At 44.1% G+C, this 23,410-nt stretch overlaps 1 protein-coding gene across 2 annotated transcripts in view; it reads left to right on the forward strand.

Moving 5' to 3' along the window:
* Nucleotides 1-23,410, forward strand: part of Dpp6 (dipeptidyl peptidase like 6) — a 656,578-nt gene that overhangs the window by 377,422 nt on the left and 255,746 nt on the right. For both annotated transcript variants that reach the window (XM_059257772.1, XM_059257773.1), the window contains exon 4: nucleotides 23,038-23,132. In XM_059257772.1, the coding sequence (XP_059113755.1) occupies nucleotides 23,038-23,132 (95 nt within the window). The remainder of the gene's footprint in view (nucleotides 1-23,037; nucleotides 23,133-23,410) is intronic.

Here is a 23,410-nt window from a genome sequence, read left to right on the forward strand (position 1 = left end):
CTATGATCCCTGCTGTCTATCCTTGGAGCCTCAGGCCATATGTAAATGTCCTCAGTCACTCTCAAAGCACAGCTGATGGATTGAGGGAAGGATCACAGTTACAGATGATCACATCTCTTGAGTGTCTCTCAAAGTGTTGAAGCTTCTCCTTTACCTTGAAAACAGGTTATCTCTGATTAGGCCAGTCACATGGAATTTCCCATGGTGGGCCTGCCTGACAGCGTCTCTTCAATTAACAGACAAGTCTGTACTGTCTGCTTATTCAATTGCTAGGGACTCTAGTATTGACAAGTAGGCTAAAGAGATAGCCACCAAATTCCTCCATTATAAATGTTCTTGTTTGTTTTAATCCCCACACTTAAGAGACTGAGGTAGTGAAACTGTCAAAAGTCATAGGCCTGTCTTGACTATATGAAGAGATGTTGTCGAAGAAAAATAATGGATTACATTAAATTCACACATTAGTTATCCAGTGAGATTGGCATGTTTTCTGTGAGATAATATTTGGTATTAGACAAATATTCTGTCAGTTTTTCACCAAACCAGGTCAGTGGTTCAGTTGGGCAGTGTCTCTAAAGGCTCGTGTGTTGAAGACGTGATTAGTCCCCAACGGGTGGATCTCGCCTTTGAGGGGTGATTGGATCATGAGGCCCTGAACTGATAAATTAATACCTCAGCTGTTTTGTACTATGATGGATTATGTAGATGAGAAGCTTAGCTGGAAGAAGCAGGTCCCTGAGGAAATGCCCTAGAAAGAAATACTCTGCCCCTTTCTGTTCTCACTCTGCTTCCTAGCAACCGTGAGGAGAGCAGCCTCCACCACATGTTCCCGTTGCTGTAGTATTCTGCCAGACCTTAGGCCCAAAGCAGTGGATGCAGCCAACAGGACCTCCGAAAGTGCTAACCTAAACGACTCTGTGTTCTGTTTGAAATGTTTCTCCCATAGCAGCAAAAGCTGACCACCTTCACATCTCTGAAGGTCCTACCTGAACTTCAACAGGAATCACAAAATGTGGACCTTTTGAATTAATCATTGCTTTATGTTATTGAATTTACAATTCATTGGGACAAGGGGCTATCACCCAGACACTGGCGAGTTCATGTGCTTGAGCTGCCAAAGAGCAGGCCAGGTCCTTGTGACTTACTGTAAATACGAGTTTTCACAGTAGGACTCAATACCAAATCAAATTCGGCCATGGGAAGGACTCTGTACTTTTCAAACTTTTTGAATATGATAGGGGAGACTCATGGATTTTCTTTTCTTTCATCTTTTTAATGTATTCAGTATACTTTAATCAGTTTTAGCATTCTTTTGATGTTCAAATTATCCTCATCAGTCACCACCCACCATCATGCCATGCAGTGTTTGTACTCACACACCTGGCCATTTGCGACTCACAGTCAGACAGCTCTGCCCGTTTCCAGGCAGTTGTGTATAGGCAGATGGAGAGCCTGCCGGCTATAGCTGGTCCAGAATGTCTTCCCTGTTGGTGGCTAAGGCCTCTCTGCTTCATGGGTCAAGTCCATTTATCTCATGATGATGGGAGAAACCAAGAGAGGGCACTTACAGCTGGGTGTAGCCTCAACTGCTTCCCACTCTTACTGCTAACACCCCACTGGTGATTGAAGTGGGCTTGGTCCAGGGAAGTTAGCATAGGATTTGGCAAAGATCTGGGGCCAATGTTTCAGCTTGACACAGTCTTAACACGCCGCATTCATTACATGTCCCAAAGTCTTTGCACTCTGACCAATAAGAATGCCCAGATTTGCACTCTACTCTGTCAAATGCAGAAGTACCCATTATTTCCAGGAACTGCTGGCTGTTTACAGGAAAAGGGTATCTGGCTATCATGAGTCTGGTCCATTTCTACAGACAGAATTAGCAAGTAGATACCGTGGAAATAGACGTTTGTCCCTGATGAAATCCCCTTTTGCAAATTTACCGTGATAGGATTTTCACTTCTGCTAAACTTGCATGATTTTAACTATGTATCTATTTTCTCTCATACAGAGAGAAGTCTCAGTTCCTAATGACACCAACAGAATTACTTATTGACTGGGAGCCACACCAGAGTGTGACGTGTGATTAGCGGGGAACTTGGCTGCAGCAGTGGGTGTAACTGGCCTCTGTCAAGTTTCTTTCGGGGAGAGAATATGGCTGACTGGTGGTGCACGGGAAGCAGGCAGCAGATGAGCCAGCACACTGTAAACACCTCTGGGTGAACGGTGTCCCTTGGTGGTTTTGTTTTCTCTGCATCCTCCTATGCCCACCTTTTCTAAGTATAGTCCCATGGAAATGAGTCACTGATCTGCCTTAAACACATGCAGGGGACACCTTCCACTTTTGCTCACTGCTGCTCTGTGGAACAGTTCTCTGGAGTGCGGGAAGACTGTGTATCTTCAATTTCAAATAAAAGAATATATTTATCATTTTAGGACATTAAAAATATACGAATTTCAAAACACATGGCTGTCCTTAACATTTCCTTGATATTTGGGCTCTTAAATGTTTTGGTGTCAGGGACAGGACCCAGAGCCTTGCATGTAGCAGGCAAATTCTCTGCCATGGAGTGCCACTCCAGCCCCGGGCTCCTGTTTTTAAAGTATTGGTTTCAGTGGCACTTCCTAGAACTCCTCTCACACTGTCAACCACATTCTCATGAAAGATGCTGTGTGATGTTCGGGTTTACTCTAATTTCCTTTCTGTGACTGTGACAAAACACCCTGACCAAAAGGAACTTAGGGGCAGAAAGGGGTTATTTCAGCTCACTGGTCAAGGCCCATCACTGAGGGAAGTCAGGGCAGGAACTTGAATCAGAAACCATGCAAGGACACTACTTACTGGTCCACTCACAGGTTCATGCTTAGCTAGATTTCTTACACAGCCCAGAACCACCTGACTAGAGAATGGTACCGCCCACAATGGACTGGGCCCTCCTACATCAACTAATACTCAAGACAATTCCCCTTAGACATGCCCACGGGCCAAAAGATCTAGGCAACCCTTCAATTGAGACTTCTTTCTCAGGTGACTCTGTATTATGTCTGTCAGATAGACAGTTAAGGCTAACTAGGACAGGGTTACTCTGGATTGTTTTAAGTATTTACACATCTCTTATGTCTACAGCCTCCACGTTTATGGTCTATAGGTAGAAGTAGATCATTGGTGAGGGACATCTGCTCCCCACTTCTGAGGACAGCCTTCAGTTTGTTCTTTGATGACCATAGCCTGAGAAGAGGGTCTTTTCCAGATGAAAGGTAAATTGTGATATAAACTAAAACATTCTCTGGGGATAAAATGCACCCACTTGCCATAACCTTCTAGATAAGTCTATGTGGAGGAGCTTCCTGCAAGGGTAGGAGTGTCCATTCCCAAAACATCAGTGCTGCCAGCCACATGGGCCCTTGAGCACAGAAAGTGTCAAAGGAGTAACTCACTTTCAAATGGGACTTGACTTTTAATATTGGTAGGAGCATGGTGAGTCTTAGCACAACCATTCTAGATCATTAATATGATTCGGCTAAAGCATTTGCATGTGGCTTTTGTTTCCCTTTCACTTACTTTTTTGGCATTCATTCAGTAGGATGGGGCCACAGCGTGTGAGTGGAGACCAGGGGACAACTTTGCCAGTTCTCTTCTCCCACCATGTGGGTTCCGGGGGTAAAAATCAGGCTTGACTGCATGCCCTCTCCCCTGCTGAGCTGTCTCCCAGCTCTGTATTTCCTCTTTAAGTGCAATTCCTGAGTCCGCTTTCTAAGCATTGCTGGCTTAACCTTTGGGAACCAAAAGAGAAACAGCTTTTACTTTACTGTAGTAGTGTCTCTCCATGTGGATTGAACACCACCATGCCTGCCTCCACATTCACACCCCTGAACAATCACCATGCCTGACCCCACATTCACACCCCAGAATGACCACCGTGCCTGCCTCCACATTCACACCCCAGAATGACCACCATGCCTGCCTCCACATTCACACCCCAGAATGACCACCATGCCTGCCTCCACATTTACATCCCTGAATGACCACCATGCCTGCCTCCACATTTACATCCCTGAATGACCACCATGCCTGCCCCCACATTCACACCCCAGAATGACCACCATGCCTGCCTCCACATTCACACACCTGATCTCTGACTTAGGAGCAAAAGACTTCAGCATTTAGCCTTGTTACCAATGGTCACTGGAGAAACATGAGAAAATAATATGCTAAAGTTTTCAATGGACTTTGATAAACTCCACAAACACAAGTCATCTCAGCAGCCCAGAGAGATGTAGTGAGAGGATGAGGCCATGTGGACCCACTTCCAATTCCACTACATATTAAAAGGTACAGAACTGTGGTGATATTGTGTTCCCCAAAACATTGTGCACCCTAGTAAACTTATCTGGGTTCAGAGAACAGAACAGCCATTAGATACAGAGGCCAGAAAATGATGACACACACACCTTTAATCCTAGCATTCCGAAGGCAGAAATCCATCTGGACCTCTGTGAGTTCAAAGCCACACTGGAAACAGCCAGGCATGGTGACTCATGCCTTTAATCCCAGGAAGTGATGGCAGAAAGCAGAAAGGTATATAAGGCATGAAAAGCAGGAACTAGAGCTGGTTAAGCTTTTAGGCTTTTGAGCAACAGTTCAGTTGATATTCATTCTGGATGAGGACTCAGAGGCTTCCAGTCTGAGGAAACAGGATCAGCTGAGGAATTGGCAAGGTGAGGTGGCTGTGGCTTGTTCTGCTTCTCTGATCCTCCAGCATTCACCCAAATACCTGGCTTCATGTTTGATTTTATTAATAAGAACTTTTTAAGATTCGTGCTACACAGAACTGTAAAATCCATTTAAGTTTTTGTTAGCCTTTACTATGAGAAATTTAAATTTTAACCAAGAGTATAAACAATAGTAAGTAAACCTAAGTAATTTATAACCTGATTTCCACACATCTTTATTATTACTACTTTACTTATTTTTTTTATTTTTGCTCATTTAGAACATGTATATAACATATTGTGATCGTATTCACATCCCATAATCCTCTCTTACCTTCCACTCCTACTGACGCCATTCTCTTTAGCAACCCTCTTCTTCAATGTCTTCATGTTCAAAGCTTGTGTGGCTAGCATGCTGCTTGAGTTGTCTTGTCATCTTACACAAGCTAGGGCCATCTGGGAAGAGGGTCTGTCAACTGAGGGATCACTTCCATCATGTTGGCCTGTAGGCACGTCTCGTGATTGGTGCGGGAGGGCCCAGCCCACTGCAGGCAGTCCTGGGTAGTGTAAGAAGGCGGGCTGAGCAAGCTGTGAGAACAAGTCAGTCATCCTCTATGGCCTGCTCCAGTTCTTGCCTCCAAGCCAGTAGTCAGCATTCCTCTATGGCCTGCTCCAGTTCTTGCCTCCAGGTTCCTGCCTTCACATCCCTCGAGGACGGAATGCAATGGGAAGTTGTGAGATAACATAAACCCTTTCCTTCACAAGACGCTTTGGCTCAGTCTTTAGTCACAGCACCAGAAATCAAACTAGTCCATGTGGTCATAGCTGCAGTGACTTCATGAGAGCAATGGCCATGTTCTGCTCGGAAGACTGTCTCTCAGCACTCCTCCTCACCCTCTGGCTCTTACAGTGTCCCTTAGCTTCCGAAGGGGTGATAGAGATGTCCCATTTAGGGCTCAGTACCCACAGTCACTTATTCTCAGCACTTTAACCAGTTATTAGTCTCTGCACTAACCATTGTCCACTGCAAGAAGAAGCTCCTCTGGCCAAGGCTGAAAGCAACACTAGTCTCTGGTTATAAACACAAGTATTTATACGACAGTTTGACATGACCATTGAACAGGGTGTCAGTAGGATATCCCCCGATAGGGCCTGCCAATTTACCCAGCTATTTCTCAAACACCAGTCTTCTTATTGCTGTGTGCAGAACTCCACCAGGAAGCAAACTCCATACACAGTGTCACCTTACCCTTTGACACTGTAGGAGAGGCATCTCTAAAACAGGAAGACTCGCCCTGTTAAATAGAAAAACAACCTCCATGTCTTCCTTTTAAGAGTTTACAAAATCCTGGCATGGAGAGGGGAGGTGGGCACCAAGACCCACCCCCAGCCCAGGAGCTATTGCGAGTTATAGCTTCCATGAGAGGGAGGGTCAGTTTTCTTTAAAGGTGTGACCCCTGGTAGGTGGACAGCACTCCAGAGGATAGCCCCACACCAATATGGGCAGCACAAACTGGATTTGAAAGCATTAAAAGAAATTATATATATATATATATATATATATATAAATTTTGTTTGAGTATGGAATAGGGAGTGGATCTGGGAGGAGCTGGGGAAGAGAAGGGTGAATATGACTGAAATAGTAGTATATGAAATTCTCAAAGATTAGTAAAAATATTAAAGATGATGGCTTCCCATCAGCATTAAAAATTCTGCTAGTGTTTCCATTTCTGATTGTCATATAAATATCAGGATTGATAGGAGAAACCACACCACTTCCCCTGCTCCTTCTCAGTCTCGGTCATGTTTGTGGTGTTGTTAAAACATCCCTCAGTCCTGTGCATGTCCCGTAATTTCTAACAGCGGCTCAACTAACCTGATTATGTGAGGCCTCTATGTTTGGAGGTCTCACTCTTCACACCTCATGTTGCATTGCCCTGTGACACTCATCCTTGAGTGGCACTTTACACTGATTGGACTTTCCCTTGGGTCATTTGCAGTCATAATTGATACATTAGGACCTATTCCATATCCATCAGCCTCTCCCCTTCAATCACAAGAGGTTCGACCACAAGAGCCTCTCTCTATCTGCATTTTAGTTGCTCAGCATGTGCATCGTGTAGAAAAAGGAGATGTGTTTGAGTCTCCCTCTCATTCACTGTATTTTGAAGGATGTGATGGGTTTTAGTGCCCACCCCCAATGTTGACCAGTGGGTTAAGTTGTCTCAAGTATCTCGCCATGTGTGTAGATGTGCAACACTTGATAATGAGGATCTCTAGTCCATTGCAGTTGTTCTCAAGCCCACCTGAAGACATGGAATCTTTTAAAGTTGGTCTTTGAAATTTTCTGCTGTGGTCCTGAGAGGCACTGAGCCCTCCTGTCATGGACCTAGAGTGAGTCATTTGTGGAGTCTGGATTCATTTGGTGGGGAAGGGCGTCCCTGAGGCTGCAGTGTGGGTGCTGGGAGTGACCAATCAATATTAGTATCATCTTTCTGATCTTCACTGTCACAGGTTATATGTGTATCATATACTGTTATCAGAACCTACATAAATAGGAGTGAATGGCAACCAGGAAATAAACTAGGTGACCAACGCTGCTTCTCCTAATAGTCTTCAAAACTAATAGAAAAAGGCTGAGAGAGGTATTGACTCAATTTCTTTCATCATGTACAATATTTATCACATAAATTAGAATCTGTTGTGATGTACAGATTCCCTGTGGATTTAAACCAAACAGGTGCATGAAGTTCACATCTGGGAACAGAAAGGAAGGCAGTGTCTTAGTTTGTGTTTTTATTGCTATGAAGAGCCACCATGACCACAGCAACTCTTATAAAGAAAACATTTAATTGAGGGTGGCTTGATTACAGTTTCAGAGGTTTAGTCCACTATGATCATGAAGGGGAGCATGGCAACATGCAGGCAGACATGATGCTGGAGCTGAGAGTGCTACATCTTGCAGGCAACAAGAAGTTGACTGACTGTCACATTGAGTAAAGTTTGAGAACAGAGTTCTTAAAGCCCACCCCCACAGTGACATACTTCCTCCATGAGACCACACCTACTCCAACAAGGTCACACCTCCTAATAGTGTTACTCCCTTTGGGGGCTGTTTTCTTTCAGACCACATTTCACTCTCTGACCCCCAATGGCTTATAGCCATACCATAATACAAAAATGTATTCTGTCTAACTTCAAAAGCCCCAAGAGTCTTTAACAGTCTCAAACTTGTTTCAAAGTCCAAAGTCTCTCCTGAGACACATGACAATCTCTTGACTGTAAACACCTGTAAAAAAAAAAAACAGAATCAAAAGGCAGATCATATACTTCCAACTGTAGGCAGAAGTTTCTGTTCCACAAGCTGCTCCCAAGTAACTACACATAGGCTTGATATTAATTATAAATGCTTGGCCAGTAGCTCAGGCTTGTTATTAGCTAACTCTTACATTAAAATTAACCCATATTTCTTATCTATACTTTGTCACATGGTTTGGTACCTTTTCTCATGGTACAGCATGCCCATCTTGTTTCTCTCTGCATCTGCTGGCAACTCCTCTGACTTCACCCTTCTTCCTCCCAGCATTCTCAGTTTGACTCTTCTACCTAACCTTATCCTCCTTAGCTACTGGCCAGTCAGTCAGCTTCTTTATTAAACCAATCACAGCGACATATATTCACATAGTGTAAAGAAATATTCCATATCCTACATATAATGGCACAGGATATACATTACCATCCCAAAATGCGGAAAAGGGAGCACAATGAGGAAATGCTGGACCAAAGTAAAACTGAAAACCAGCTGGACAAACTCCAAACTCTGCATCTTCATGTCTGATATTTAAATACTCTCCATATCTCCAATTCCATCCATTTTTGTTGACTGCGACACACTTCTCTCTCTTGGGCTGGTTCCACTCCCTGTTAGCAGCTCTCCTTGGCAGGTATCCCACAACTCTGGCATCTGTAACATACTGGGTAATTACAAAATTCCAACCATTCAATATCTGAGATCCACTCACAATCTTCTGGACTCCTCCAAAGGGCTTGGGTCACTTCTCTGGCTCTGCCCTCTTGCATACACACAGCTCATCTTCTAGGCTCTGGCTGGCTCCACTCCACTGCTGCTGCTATTCTTGGTTGTCATCCCATGGTACTGGCATCTTCAAAACCCTGGATCTTCTGCTGCAACTGGGCTGCACTTTCACTAATAACCTCTCATAGGCTCTCCTCATGGTGCCAAGCCTCAACTTGTTTGCATGACCCCTTGTTTGCATGTCCTGGGCCTTCAACTGCCACTGAAGCTGCACCTTCACTAATGGCCTTTCCTGGCCTCTCACAGTGCCAAGCCTCAGCTGTTCTCCATGACTCCTTCATGCCTTCAAAACCAGTACCACCTGGGTAACACTTGCACATTACCAAGTCCAGCTGCCAGCACCAGGTACAACCTTGGCCGTCTCTGGTACACAGCGTCTTTGTGCTCTCAGGAAACACTTCCCAGAAGATTTCACCTCAGTGATGCTGATCTCTTCTTAGTCACTGCTAATTTCTTAGCTCTAGCCAACCAGTGTCAAGTATCCCAGCAAAGCAAAATTTTGCTTTAGTAGTTCTGGTATCTTGTTAATCACAGCTGATTCTTCAGCCCCAGCTCACCAGAACCACAGGATCTTAACTCCTTTCTTCTTACCTTAACTTTAAAGCCAGAACAACATGGCCAAAGCTGCCAAGTTCTGCTGCTTGCTGGGGCTGGAACATGGCCCCCTTGTTTAATTACGTCTTCACCAGCTTTCTGTCCTTCACTGCCTAAGCTTGGCTGTAGTGGGTAGCTGTTCCAGCTTTGACCTGGAAGTACTACTCCCATTGAGGCTTTGGTAACTGTCATGCCTACAAGGCGGGGCCAAGACAGGAGCCCTTAAGACCCGACATCCAGATGGGCCGGCGCTCTTGGTTCCTGGATCCTGGACGCTGGAGGTAAATTGAGCAGAGTTCTCCAGAGAACACCACTGGACTGCACTACATCTTTCCCAGACCCTGTAACCTATCCCTTTACTTGTAAGTTACCCCACAAAATAAACCTCCCTTTTAACTACGTGGAGTTGCCTTAATACTACAACCAATACTTGGCTGTCCTGAAACTTTCTCTGTAGATCAGGCTGGCCTGGAACTCACAGAGATCTGCCCGTGTCAGCCTCCCTAGTACTAAGATTAAAGGCATGTGCCACCATTGCCTGAGGTCACCACTCCCTTTATTCCATTTCTTAATCCGTTTATCTCCTTGAACAGAGGATTTAGCTCTGTTCCACTTTCTGGTGCCCTTTTTCTCCTCAAATATTTTTCCTTGCTCAGCTTGCTCCTTTCATTATAAATCTTCATTAGACTTACCACTAATATCCACACAGCAGAGCCTATACTAGGCTGTCTTGAGATTTTTTTCTGCCAACAGAATTAATCCAAAACTCTTCACTTTAGCCTTTGGCCGACTCTTTGGACAAGGGCAAAAATTAGCCATTTCTTTACTAAAGTATCACAAGGACGATTTCTAGGCAGCATACTAAAATTCTTCTCTAAAACCTCTTTAGTCATCTCTTAACGTTTCAAATCATTATCAGCACCATTGTCTAACATGCTCCTACTGATATGTCCCATTAAGCAGTGCTTAAAGCATTCCACTGCTTTCCTAACCCAAAGTACCAAAGTGCATATTACTCCAAACAAAAGCATGGTCAGGCATATCACAGCAATACCCCACTTCTGGTATCAATGTCTGTCTTAGTTTGGGTTTTTATTGCTATGAAGAGCCGCCATTACCACATGACCACAGCAAGTCTTATAAAGACAACATTTAATTGAGGGTGGCTCGCTTACAGTTTGAGAGGTTCCACTCATTATGGTCATGAAGGGGAGCATGGCAGCATGCAGGCAGACGTGGTGTTGGAGCTGAGAGTGCTATATCTTACAGGCAACAGGAAGTCAACTGACTGTCTCACTGAGTGAAGCTTGAGAAAAGAGATCTCAAAGCCTGCCCCCACAGTGACAGACTTCCTCCAATAAGATCACACCTACTCCAACAAGGCCACACCTCCTAATAGTGCCACTCCCTTTGGGGGGCATTTTCTTTCAAACCACCACAAGCAGCAACATTGTTATAAGATCCCCAGTTCTAGAGGATTCATAACATCTTTTAAAGTTTCATCATTTGAAGCATTTTTTTTGTTTTGAAAAATAATTATTTTAATTAATAAATTACTGTTTATACTCATGGTAAATACGATATCTTGCTGTATGCATAAATTGCACTTTGTGATCTTTGGCAATTTTATGTATGTTTGCTCTCCCCCTTCTCCCCCTCTCTCATGTTTCTCCCAACCCTGACACACACACTCTCCTCCCTACAGGTCCCTTTTGCACATTCACGTATTCTTGTTTTGTTGTGTGACACCTGGTTTTAACCAGGACCATATGTGTGGCCACCAGTTTGGAGCTATCCACTGGAGCCTGGTGAGCTTACCATTTGTTACACAACAACCAAAGTTAATGACTGTCTAGCCTCTAGAATTCATTGTATGCAAATAGTTCAGCCCCTCTCTGATCCATGATTGACAGGGCCAGTCTTACTCAGGCCCAGTGCAGGCAACCACAGCTGTTTGGGCTCTTGTTTGCAAAGGATGACTGTCAGTCCTGAAGACAGCATTTTACAGCTCTTCTCCCAGCTCTTGTATTCTTTCTGCTCTCTTACAATTCTCTCTGAGCTTTAGACATCATATAGCCATGAGGATATATCCACCACTGTTCTCTACAAAGAGAAGCTTCTTTGATTAAGGATGAGAGCAGCATTTGTCTATGGTATAAATATAAATATTTAAAGATTTGTTTTTATTGTTTTTAAGTGTGTGTGTGTGTGTGTGTGTGCGCGCGCGCGCGTGCGCGCAAACTCACAGGAGTGCAGGTATCCCAGGAAGCCAGAAGAGGGCATCAGATACCCTGAAGCTGAGCTACAGGTGGTTGTAAGCTACCAATCTGGGTGCTGGGAATCAACCTCCAGTCCTCTGTAAAAGCTGCACCTGTTGTTAACCACTGAGCCATTTCTCCATCCCCCTAGACATAAATATTTAGTTTGGTACTGTGTGGATTTAGCTAAACCGTACTCATGATATTTTTTTAATGCATGAACAAGTAACATAAAGTTAACTGACAGACTCTGTTCTGAGTAAATGACTGGAATCTAATTTTTGGAAGACTCAAACAATAATTTGTTACAGCTATTGAATATTTTCACATCTCAGTTTGAGGAAGTGAAATGAGGAGTAAGCACCTCTGTCTGGGGACACCCATGTCACCCATCTCTGGTTCGTTAATTATTTTAGCTCTGGAGAATTGTACTGTACACAGAATAGTGACAGTAAGGACACCTTTGAAGTGCAGAGTATTCGGTATTTGGCCCGTGACAATAACCAGCAGTTAGTGGTGCCCTAAGCTTTTGTTCAGTCTCTCAGACTCTGTGTGCTTGGAACCTTTGTGGTGATATTTTCATTTTTAATCTCCCTGTCACCATGGTATCAAGTGCACTTCCCTGTATGACATCATCTCCCTGTCCCTGTATGACATCATCTCCCTATCCCCATGCCATCAAATGCACTTCCCTATATGACATCATCTTCCTGTCCCTGTGTGACTTCATATCCCTTTCCCTGTGTGACATTATCTTCCATGGCATCAAATGCAATTCCTTGTGTGACATTATTTCCTTGTCCCTATATGGCATCATCTCCCTGTCTCTGTGTGACATTTCTCTACATCATAGTTATATGGATAAGAAGCTCTGACAACATCTCATGAAGAGACACAAAAGGTATAATCTGGAAACCCAGGACATCCATCCCTATTTTGCCTAACTCCACCTCTGACACACCTCTTCTTCCTGGGGCCATTGCTCCCCACAGTGACTCTGCAGGTGGTTTCTTGAGGAAGGCTGATATTTGGTGAATCAGTCTGATGACTGTATTAATTTGTTCAAATCATTGTTCATTTATTTAACAGCCAATTTCACAGCTGTCACTCTTCCAGATGTTAGAAAAGCAGTAAGCATGGCCTCTGATAACTGCGTGCTAGGAACAAAGCTGAGCATATACAGCTCTGGCCAGCTGGATGCCTGTGAGGCAGATGAGCAGTGTGTACACTGAAAACGGAGATGGATTGAGTATGTAGGCGGAACACCTCACACTGGGGGTGACCTTTATGCTGAGCCCAGGGTGTGCTCACCTGGTCAAGGCAAGCAGAGGCAGCTGTGTGTGGAAGCACAGAGCTGTGAAGGGCGTGGTGGTGTTCAAGAATGCAGAAATTTAAAGCCAGAGAAGGGACTCTGGGAAGAGTATGGGGGACTGTGAGTGATAATGTGAGCCCCAAGAATTTGGCCAAAATAATTTCTGCTGAAGAGATTTTTTTTAAAGGGGAGGGAAATTAAAATGGTCGTGGTCTTATGTAAAGTCCACTATATTTGAAAACTGTCATGTGTTGTTTGAGCCCTCTGAGAAGCTGATTCTGGAAGAGGGGCTGCCCCTCCTCTACTTCAGATGCAAGCGTGTTTGTCTCAAAGTGTCCTCCATAGCCTCCTGTCTGGGGATGAGCTGCCCCCAACTCTGACAGAGTGGAAATATTGTGTGCCCTTGCTTAAAGGAAACCATTCCTGACAGGTGTTTCTATTGCTTATAAAAGCCCCATCAGTGGGAAAGAGAAGCCAGAAGCTAAGCCATGGCGAGAAAGCTCATTGGTGGCTTGAACATGACTTACCCAGAAAGGCAGACAATGAGGTGTCTTTCATGAATGCACAGTTTATTGTTCACACTTCACAGAAAAGGAAACAGCTCACAGCAAATGAATCCAACAACTAATGATCTAGCTCTAAGTGATGACATCCAGAGGCAGAGTTCACTCACAGACAGTGGGTAAAGGTGGCACAAACGGTCGCAAATCCAACATCCCAGTGCACAGCAAGCTACCACATCGATGTTGACATCCATGTTCATGTGAGTTGGTTCTGGTTCTGCAGCAGTTGCTCTTGAGAGCAATGGAAGCTAGCCAGTCACAGCCTCAACTGTACTTAAGCAGGTCAACCAAGGTGCCAGACACTCAGTGGTCAGTGCCAGGGCAGAGGCAGGAAATCTGGTAGGAGATGTGGTCACTGGAAGGGTCCCTTGTTGCTAGGGTATGTGGCTTATGTATGTTGAGGCGTGTAGGAGACCAGTGTCTGCTAAGCTGCCTGGAGCCTGAGGTTTTATAACATTTCAGAGACTTGTCTTGTCCTTGCAGAATTTTTGGTCCCTGGTTTCTGATTGGTGTAGGCCATCAGCTCTCAGGCACTACTGGTTACACCCAGGTGCTTGCCCCTGATGTCAGTACCCTCTGATGTCAGCACCTCCTGATGTCAACAGCCCCTGATGTCAGTACCCTCTGATGTCAGTACCTTATGATGTCAGCGCATTGAGCAGAATTCCCTTAATCTTTGTTTTACCTTGTGTTCTAAGTATTCGGCTTCAAGTTTCCCAGTCAGTTTCTACTGTATGTGGTGAGCACCAGATTCGATGATGTCATCTCTGTTACTATTTGTTCTTCTACTTGGAACTGTTGCCCAAGGGAACACTCTTCTCTGCCTTGGACTCACTCTATCAAGAACTCCAGCTGGTCACCTTAAAGGAGCTTTCCTGGTCAATTTCTGCTGGATATTTTGAGCACTAGAGTTGATGTCTTGCTATCATCTATCTGTTGACCTATATATCTGTCTCCCCATCCATCATCATCTCTAACTATCTATCATTGCTATTTATTCTTTTATTTAGCTTGCTGTATACTAAGTCTGTACTTCTATACTACACTTGATACACTTATTCAGAATTGAAAAGCTGGTGATTCAGAACATACAGAACACATGTGCTATAAGGAAGTGAGTCCGATCAGGAGGCTGACAGAGCAGTCTACAGTGAGGTGAATGGCAACCAGGGCTGGGGTAGGAACCCTGGACATGAGGAAGCTAGGATCTGAGAGCCTGTAAGAAGAATCAGCATAGAGAGAGGTGCAGAGGAATCTCCAGCAAGCACCCCCCAACATCTTGGATGGGCCTACAAAGCACGCGGGTATGGAAAGGTTCAAAGCACTTTAGTCAAAGGCAGAATGTTGATGCCATGAGTGAAAATCCTTCCCCAGAAGCAAAGCAGCTTCCTTTCAGCAAAGAAGTCTGTGGGCTCCAGCAGAGGAAGCAGGGAAGTGGGCAGGAGCCAGATGCTGAAAGTCCATGTTGTCTAGGACATGACTCAAACTTTCCTGACTAACAAAGAACTGAAGAAAGACCATCCCTCAGCAGGAAAGAAAATGAGTCAAATTTGATCCAAAAGGAAGCAGAGTTTGGAACCAAGAAACAGAGCTATGTTAAAGATTGGCATGAGCGTGTTTTCATTGAACTAAAACTCTGGCAGAGAAATATGGGGTCTAGACAGGAAAATAGAAGTGATAAAGAAGCAAAATGAAATTTTCTAAATGGGAAAAGATAAATTACAAGACTGAAAACTGATTGGTTGGCTTGATCAGCAAATGACCGTGGCAAAGGATTGAAATGACCTTGATGGGAGTCCAGGAGAAATTATCCAAGGCAAGCAGAGAGGAGGGTGTGGTGAGGAAGGAGATGGAGATGGCTGGAGAGATAAAAGATTTCACAAGTGTGAAAACTAGAGTCTGGATTCCCCCATCATCCACTTAATTGCTGAGTGGGCATAGTGACCCGCCTGCCATTCCAGAGACAGAACCAATGGGGTAAGCTGGCCAGGTAGACTAGCTGCATCAGTGAAGTCAAAATTCAACAGATTGACTTTGTTTCAATGAATAATGTAGAAGGCAGTCGAGGAAGACTCCATATTTGCACACCTGTGCATGGGCATCTGCACACACATGTGCACCCCCACACAAATACAAATGCTATGCTTATGTACAAACATGGAGAGAGAAGAGAATCAGAAACCTGGGAAGTGATATCAAACTCCCCAGTGTATATGCAACTGGAAACCCAGAAGGAAAGGAGTTGAGTTAAGGGGTCAAAATGGATAGTCAGCAAACATGGCTTAGGAGTGTCTTAGTTACTTTTCTATTGCTGTGAAGAGACACGATTACCAAAGCAGCTTACAGAAGAAAGCATTCAATTGAGAGCTTATAGTTTCAGAGGGTGAGTCCATGACCATCATGATGAGAAGCGTGGCGGCAGGCAAGCAGGCACAGTGCTGGAGCAGTAACTGAGAGCTTCCAGCCTGATTGGCAAGTTGGAAAGAAAAGGAGGAAACTGGGAATGTCATGGGCCTTTGAAACCTCACGTGCCACCCCAGTGACAAAGCTGCACCAACTTCCCAAACACTTGGACCAAGCGTCAAACAGGGCCTCGGGGGACCACTCTCAAGGGGTGACGAAAGGTGCACATTTTCAGAGAGCAGGCATGCAGAAACCAACAGACCAAGTCTTCCAGAAGCCCACTCTGAAGCTCCTGTTGAGCCTCTTGAAACCAACACAAAAGCACCAAAAGAAGGTGCCACTGGGAGCCAGGAAATTCAATGGCTGCCTTCCTGTTAGAAGCTGTGTCAGCCATAGGAGAGTGCCAAAACTTCAAAATGATGAAAAGAAACTGGAACATCATCAACCTGGAAATAGCATTCAGAGAATCTTTCAGAAATACAGGGGAAAGGAAGACATTTTCAGAAAAGGTAAATAAGCATGTTGACAGTGAACCCACATAACCAGAGATCACAAGACTCTTCAAAAGCAAGAAATGGCTCTGAGTGGGAACCCAGGACCTTCACTAGCAACAGGCAGCAGCAGAACTGAGAAAAGAAATGGATGCAGCATGAGATGACTTTATCTTTATGACTTTTCACCTTGACATGTTTTGCAACAGGCAAAAATGCTAACATTGTGTTATGGAATATGCAAAGTATGTTGGTATAACATCATGACAGCTGCAGTAAAATGGGAATAGATGGGCCCTGGAGGCTCAGCAGACTTCTGTATTTCATAAGAAGTAGAGTTTGTCAGCTGGGAAGAGCTAAAAGCTTATATTACAATCTCTAGGGCAGCCACTACCAAGCTAGTGCAATAAAATGCAGCTGAAATTGGTAATTAGGGAGACTATTTGGTTTGTTGCTAAGCCACTCGCTTGTGGTTTTGCTTTTGTTGCTGTGTTTTCCAGGGTCTTGCCCCCAAAATCACTGCCCAAGCCAGTGTCTTATTACTTCCTCCCTATTTTTTCTTTCTAAGATTTGAATTTGTTTTATGTGTGTGTATCCAGAAGAGGGCATCAGATCCGTGATGCTGGACACAGAGGCAGTTGCAAGCTGCCTAATGTGAATACTGGGAAACAACCTCAGGGCCTCTGGAAGAGCAGCAAGGGCTCCTGACTGCTGAGCCGTCTCTCCAGCTCCCTCTGTGTTTTCTTGTAGAAGTCTGAAGGTCTCAGAGTTTGTGTATAAGTCTTTGTTCTATTTTGGATTGGTTTTTGTATGGAGTATGGAGTAAAGTTCGGTTTCCTTCCTGTGTGTGGATACCTGGGTTTCACAAAATCATTGATCCTTTTTCTCATGTGTGTTCTTGGTACCTTTGTCAAAAATCAATTGAGAGTAAATATATGGGTTTTTTTTTCTGGGATTTCTATCCTGTCTCATTGACTGGCTTCATTGCTTTATACATCTGTTTTTATGCCAACACCATAGTGTTTTCACTATAGCTACTTGACATAGGTTTTGAAATTGGGGGTGTGGTGCCCTTAGCTTTGTGCATTTTTATTTAACATTGTCTTAGCAACTTAAGGTTCTTTGTGGTTTCACAGGAAATTATGTTTTGTTTTTTTTTTACTTCTGTAAAAAAATTACATTAAAATTTAGACAGAGATTGTGCTACCTCTGTAGATCACTTCAAGATAAACTAGATAATAATATAATTCAGCATATTAAATTTGTAAGATGAGGGCCTGGAGAGGTGACTTGGAGGTTGGAAGTGTTTGCTGCTCACTCATGAGGATTAGAGTTTTGATCCCAGTAACCACAGCAGGGGGGCGGGGGACTCACCAAGGCCTGTGACTGGAGCTCCAAGGGATCTGATGTCCTCTTCAGTCCTCTGTGGGGGCACCTGCACAGACATGTACACGTACACTCACACAGACACATGCATAAATAAAATAAATCTTTTTCAATTGTAAGATCTGGAGGCTGGAGAGCTGCCTTGGCAGGTAAGAACACACGCTGCTCTTCCGGAACACCTGAGCTCAGTTTCACTGGACTGCTCACAGCTCCTACAACTACAGCTGCAGGGACCCCAACACACTCTTCCGCCCTCCACTAGCATTCATGTATAGGCGGCATACATTCACGGAGACATACAACACACACTGAGGCATAATAAAAGTATATCCTTAAAAGTATATAAAATGTAGCTGTTGCCACTCATAGAAGTAAATTGTTAGCTTTGATAGTATTTTCTTGAAAGGGTTGAAAATATTATACTAAAGACCCAGTGCTCACCCTTAAAAAGTCAGAAAAAGAAGACGGACCATGGTAAGGCTAAAGTAAACAAAACAGAAAAGGATAGAGAAGAAGGTGGTTGAATCATGAAGTCAAATACTGAGATGAAAATCAGTGACTATCTACAGAGTCTAGAGGACAAGAAACACACAAACTGCCCTTTCCAGAAAACTCCAGGGCCAGAGCTGCAATTCTGTATCCTATGAAGTCACAAACTATCAAACTCCTGAAAGGATAATCAAATAGTACTGGGAGCAAAGTCTATACTGCTGGGACTGAAGACATGAGACCCCAAAATATAGTGCACTGGGATCCGAGGGTCACTACAGTAGCAGAAACAAGAGTCCACTGGCCTGTCCTCCCCAAAGCAGGATGCCAAGGACCTCTCTGGCTTGCTCTAAAGCAGGTCCTAAGACCGCTGCAGAAGTGCCTCCCTGACATGCATATAAAGGGGGTGTTCCTATCACTAAAGACTCAGGGGCAGAGAGGACAGGTGCTGTGAATATTTGTTGCTCTGATTGGTTGATAAATAAAGCTGTTTGGCCTATGGCAAGGCAGCTTAGAGACAGGCAGGAAATCCAGGAGAGAGACAGGAAGAAAAAAGGCAGAGGCAAAGGAGTCAACTTCCCCCCCCCTCCAAGGAGCAGCATGCAATGGCACACAAGTAAAGCCACAGAACACGTGGCGACATATAGATTAATAGAAATGGGCTGAGTTTAGTTACAAGAGCTAACTAGCAAGAAAATTGAGCCATAGGCCATGGCTATGCAATTTGTAATTGGTATAAGCCTCTATGTGTTGCTTGGGTCTGAGAGGCTGCAGGACCAGGCAGGACTGGAGAAAACCTTCTGACTACAGACATAAGCTTTCCCATTTCTTTGATTCTTCCCTGAAGAGTCTTATTCCAATAAAACTCTTTTTTATTAATTTGGCCACTTTTCTCTCTTTCATTTGTTTTTTGCTATAGATGAGGAAAAAAGTTTTCTTCTTCCTACACTATTTAAAAAACTTTACATACTCTATCACATGAAGAATTTTCTTGAGTAACTCACCTTATCAAAACAGATCTAAGAATAAATAGAAAATGTGAATAGCTCTGTATTAATTGAAGAACTTAAGTTTGGGATCTTGAACCTTCCACAAAGAAAATCTGAGGCCCAGATGATGTTATTACAAAAATATGCAAATCCAGGCTACATTTGTTCATAAAGTAGAACTGGTTCAAATACTTCCCAGCTCATATTATGAAGCCAATAATGCTCTTACTCTAGAGCCACACAACCAGACAGAAGACCAAAACTAATCAGTATCTCCCATGATCCTAGATGCCAAAGCCTGAGCCAAACATCATTGGATTAGAACTGAGACTCTGGGAAGTAGCACACTGCAGCATTGCACAGTGCAGTGGGACTTGTGCTGGGGGGTGCATCTGAGAACACAGCTCACTGGATTAACCAAAACTCACATGGCGACTTCAGTGTTGGCAGAAAAGCATTCTGTAATAGTCAACAACCTTTCAAGGGGAGACCTCTCAACAACTGAGCAATACCAGATCACAGACTCAGACTTACAAAGTCTGCTTAGGAGAGCAATTACAGCTACTCTCAAGCTCGGTGGTGAAATGCCGCCCCCTACCTAACATCAAGAACAAAGCAAGCAGGCCTCTTAAAGCCTCTTTGGCATTGTCCCTAACAGTCTGATGATGCTCACCAGGCCTGAGCAGAAACACACTTCTACCTCGTTATCCGACCTGGTTTTGGAAGTGAAAACCTTCTTAGGGAATCTTTCTTTTTTCAATGGACCAGAACTAAAAAGTACATTGAGTAAAGCTGCAATAATGAAAATTAACTTTATGTTGAATCAATAGAAATGACCAAATAACAGCTAAGTTACTATTACAATACCATAAAATGCCAGAAAATTTGGGACTGATGTATTAGGTGATGATCAAAATCCATCTACTGAAAATGACTTTAGTGTCAACATGACTCTCTAAGAAGATGTAAATAAATTGTTTGTGGGCCAGAGGAATAAACTGTTCTGGTTAGTCATCTTGACACAAACAGGAGTCACTTTGGAAGAGTAAACCTTACCGTCTGATGATTGGACTGTGGCAATATTTATGGGGCATTTTCTTGACTAATTGTTGGTGTGGAAGGACCTAGTCACTGTGGAAGGTACCACTCCTAGAAAGGTGGTCCTGGGTTCTATAAGAAAACAGACTGAGCAAGCCATGGGGAGCAGGCCAGTAAGCAGCACCCCTCCATAGCCTCTGCTTCAGTTCCTGCCTCCAGGTTCCTGCCTTGAGTTCCTTCCCTGACCTCCTTTCATAGTGGACTACAATCTCTAAGGTGTAGTAAACCCTTTCCTCCCCGACTACACTGGTAACAGTGGTTATCACAGCACCAGAGGAGTCATTAGGACACTAGTCTCCCCTTCTTCCCGGGTACCACTCCACTTTGATGTGTATTAATATGAAAAGCTTCACCTGTCTGCATGCAATCTTGAATGTACAGATGAGAGAAATCCCAGAGCATTTGTCTTCTGAGTCTGACTTCTATCCCTCAATATAATGATCTCCAGTTTCATCCCTGGTCAGAATGTATGACATACAATTGAAGGAAATTGTCTTTATTAAACCCGTCATTATATATAGTGAGTATACTTCAATTAAAAAAAAAAATTTTGTAATGCTCAAGTGAGAGCAAGAGAAAAGGGACCAGGATTGCCATGGCAGCAGCAGTCCTCAGGATGAACTGTGCAGTCTTTGCAATAGTGTCCTGATCCAAAGTGCTTTTTTTAAGTTTAAATGTTTTCAGAAAAGCGCGGATGTAGACTGGACAGCTGAGGAAAAGCAGGACAGAGTTTCAGGCTTTACTCACTTTCCCTAAGACTTGCTGGAAATCTACAGAAACCATCAGAAGGTGGAATTGACAAAGGAACAGACATGCTGGCAGGAATGGAAAGCCATAAGCTGAAGCCTGTGGTCCAGGCCGGCTAGCGTGGCGTACGCTGCGGGCAATAACAGAGACCCTGTCTCAACCAAGGTAGAAGGACCCACATTCCAGGCTGTCCTCTAACCTCCACACCACACTTTGGCACATGCATGCCTGAACTCACATACATGAATACACACATACACATACACACACACACACCTGCAAGTATGCACAGATTTTTAAAAAAGATTTATTTTACAAGTCCCAGTGTGGTGCCATGCAGGATGAGGCAACTCACTGGTACACACACACACACACACACACACACACACACACACACACACACTATAAAAGTAATCATTTTTTAAAATTCATTCTTTGTGAAAGCTAGAAAATGAAGAGAGATGGGTTGTATCAAAATCAGTAGTGACCACTTTTTGCAGACTTCATATAAAACCTATGAGCAAGCAGCCTCCTGAGAGCTTTCCTAAGCGGAAACTTCAGAATTTGTGGAGTAAGACTAACCCCACTGTGATGATGCCAGTGGGTAAAAATATCATGGTTTGCTCCACAGGGGAAAAATAAGAATTGTGTGACAAGTAGCAGGAAGTATTGTCAGCACAACAAAGGAAAACAGTGCCACCCACACGTCAGTCTGTACCCTCGGCACTAAACTCCCAAGTCTGATTTACATAAGGCATACAGCGGATTGCACTGGAACCGAGCAGGCGATGGGGACACCTCCTGTCTCCCCATATCTGTGCACACTTGACTTCTACTTCCCTTTCAGATTGGTCCAGTCTGCGTGGTGCTTTTTAGCCAGCTCTTCGGTGTAAAATGCCAACCAAGTCAGGCCTCCCATCTTCACTCCTCCAACCCCAGGCTGTGCCCCGCCTTTCTATCCATAGTCCCACCCTTCAGAAACTGCACTTGCATTGCCTGCAGGCATAGATTTACATACACTTGCACACTATTTAGTATGTGGTTTGTTATTATGGGGGTAGGGTGTGTGTGTGTGTGTGTGTGTGTGTGTGTGTGTGTGTGTGTGTGTGTACGCATGCAGGCATATATGTACATAGGTATGGAAAGAAGAGATTGAGCACATTGTCCACCCTGTTATTTGAGACAGGGTCTCTCATTAGCCTGGAGCTCACCGAACAGGCTGGCTAGCCAGTGAGCCCCAGGGATCCACCATCTTTGCCACCCAAGTGCTGAGATTAGATACATGCATGCACCACCATTCCTGACACTTTTAAGTGGATGCCGGGGCTCAAACTCAGGACCTTATACTTTCAAAGCAAACATTTTACTTTCTGAGCATCTCCCTAGCCCCTAATTCTCCATTTTCTAAGGGAACAATTGGAATTTTGAAAAGACCAGAGTCACCACAGCTGGTGATAGATTCAAAAGATATCCATGGCAGGAAACTGGGGAACCCATCTATAGAGTCATACCAGGAGCTTATGGACAAGAGCGAAGTTGGCTTTCAGGGTGTGGCCACAGGTAATTTCAGATCCAGGAGACCATCAGCACCTTCTTCACTACCAGCTGTCTACTCCTCTATAGCAGCAAACTCCATCTGCTTGGTGTATCCACTCTGTGTGCCTTGCCCAAGACAGTGCTACATCCACTCAGTCTGCACACAAGTGCTTTGCGGTCTGTGTGGAGCTTGTCCACAGACAAGCATCCCTGGAGGCCACACTTGTGGAGCCGGAAGTAGGCGCCGCGCTTAAAGGGCCCCTCTCTGAGATGAACTACACAATTCATTTCACACACATCCATCAAGCTCTGAGGCGGGTTTCTGGGTGGCTCATGTTTCTTTTCTATTTCCCCTCTTGTAGATAAAGAATTCATCTACAGAGAACGGAAAGGGAGCGTCATACTGCGGAATGTTGAAACAAATAATTCTACGGTGTTAATAGAAGGCAAAAAAATTGTAAGTACTCTCTCTAATGACCAGGATAATTTCAGAGTAATTTTTTTCCCCTCCTTCAAGTCAATAAAGCAGAAAATGACTTTAGGCTTCAACTTTCGGTCGAGCCGAGGAGAAGCATTAACTTGTAATACCTCTGGCTGAGCAAGTAAAGATAATGAGAAATTGAAAGCACTAATTTAATAAGTTGAAAGCCTGCTTTTTTTTGGGGGGGGGGTGTCCTGAAGATTTTTCCACAGGTGTTGGAAGCAAGTGTTGCATATCAAATATAATTGAAAGAT

This window comes from Peromyscus eremicus, chromosome 3 (genome assembly GCF_949786415.1).
Source record: "Peromyscus eremicus chromosome 3, PerEre_H2_v1, whole genome shotgun sequence".
NCBI classification, from domain to species: domain Eukaryota; kingdom Metazoa; phylum Chordata; class Mammalia; order Rodentia; family Cricetidae; genus Peromyscus; species Peromyscus eremicus.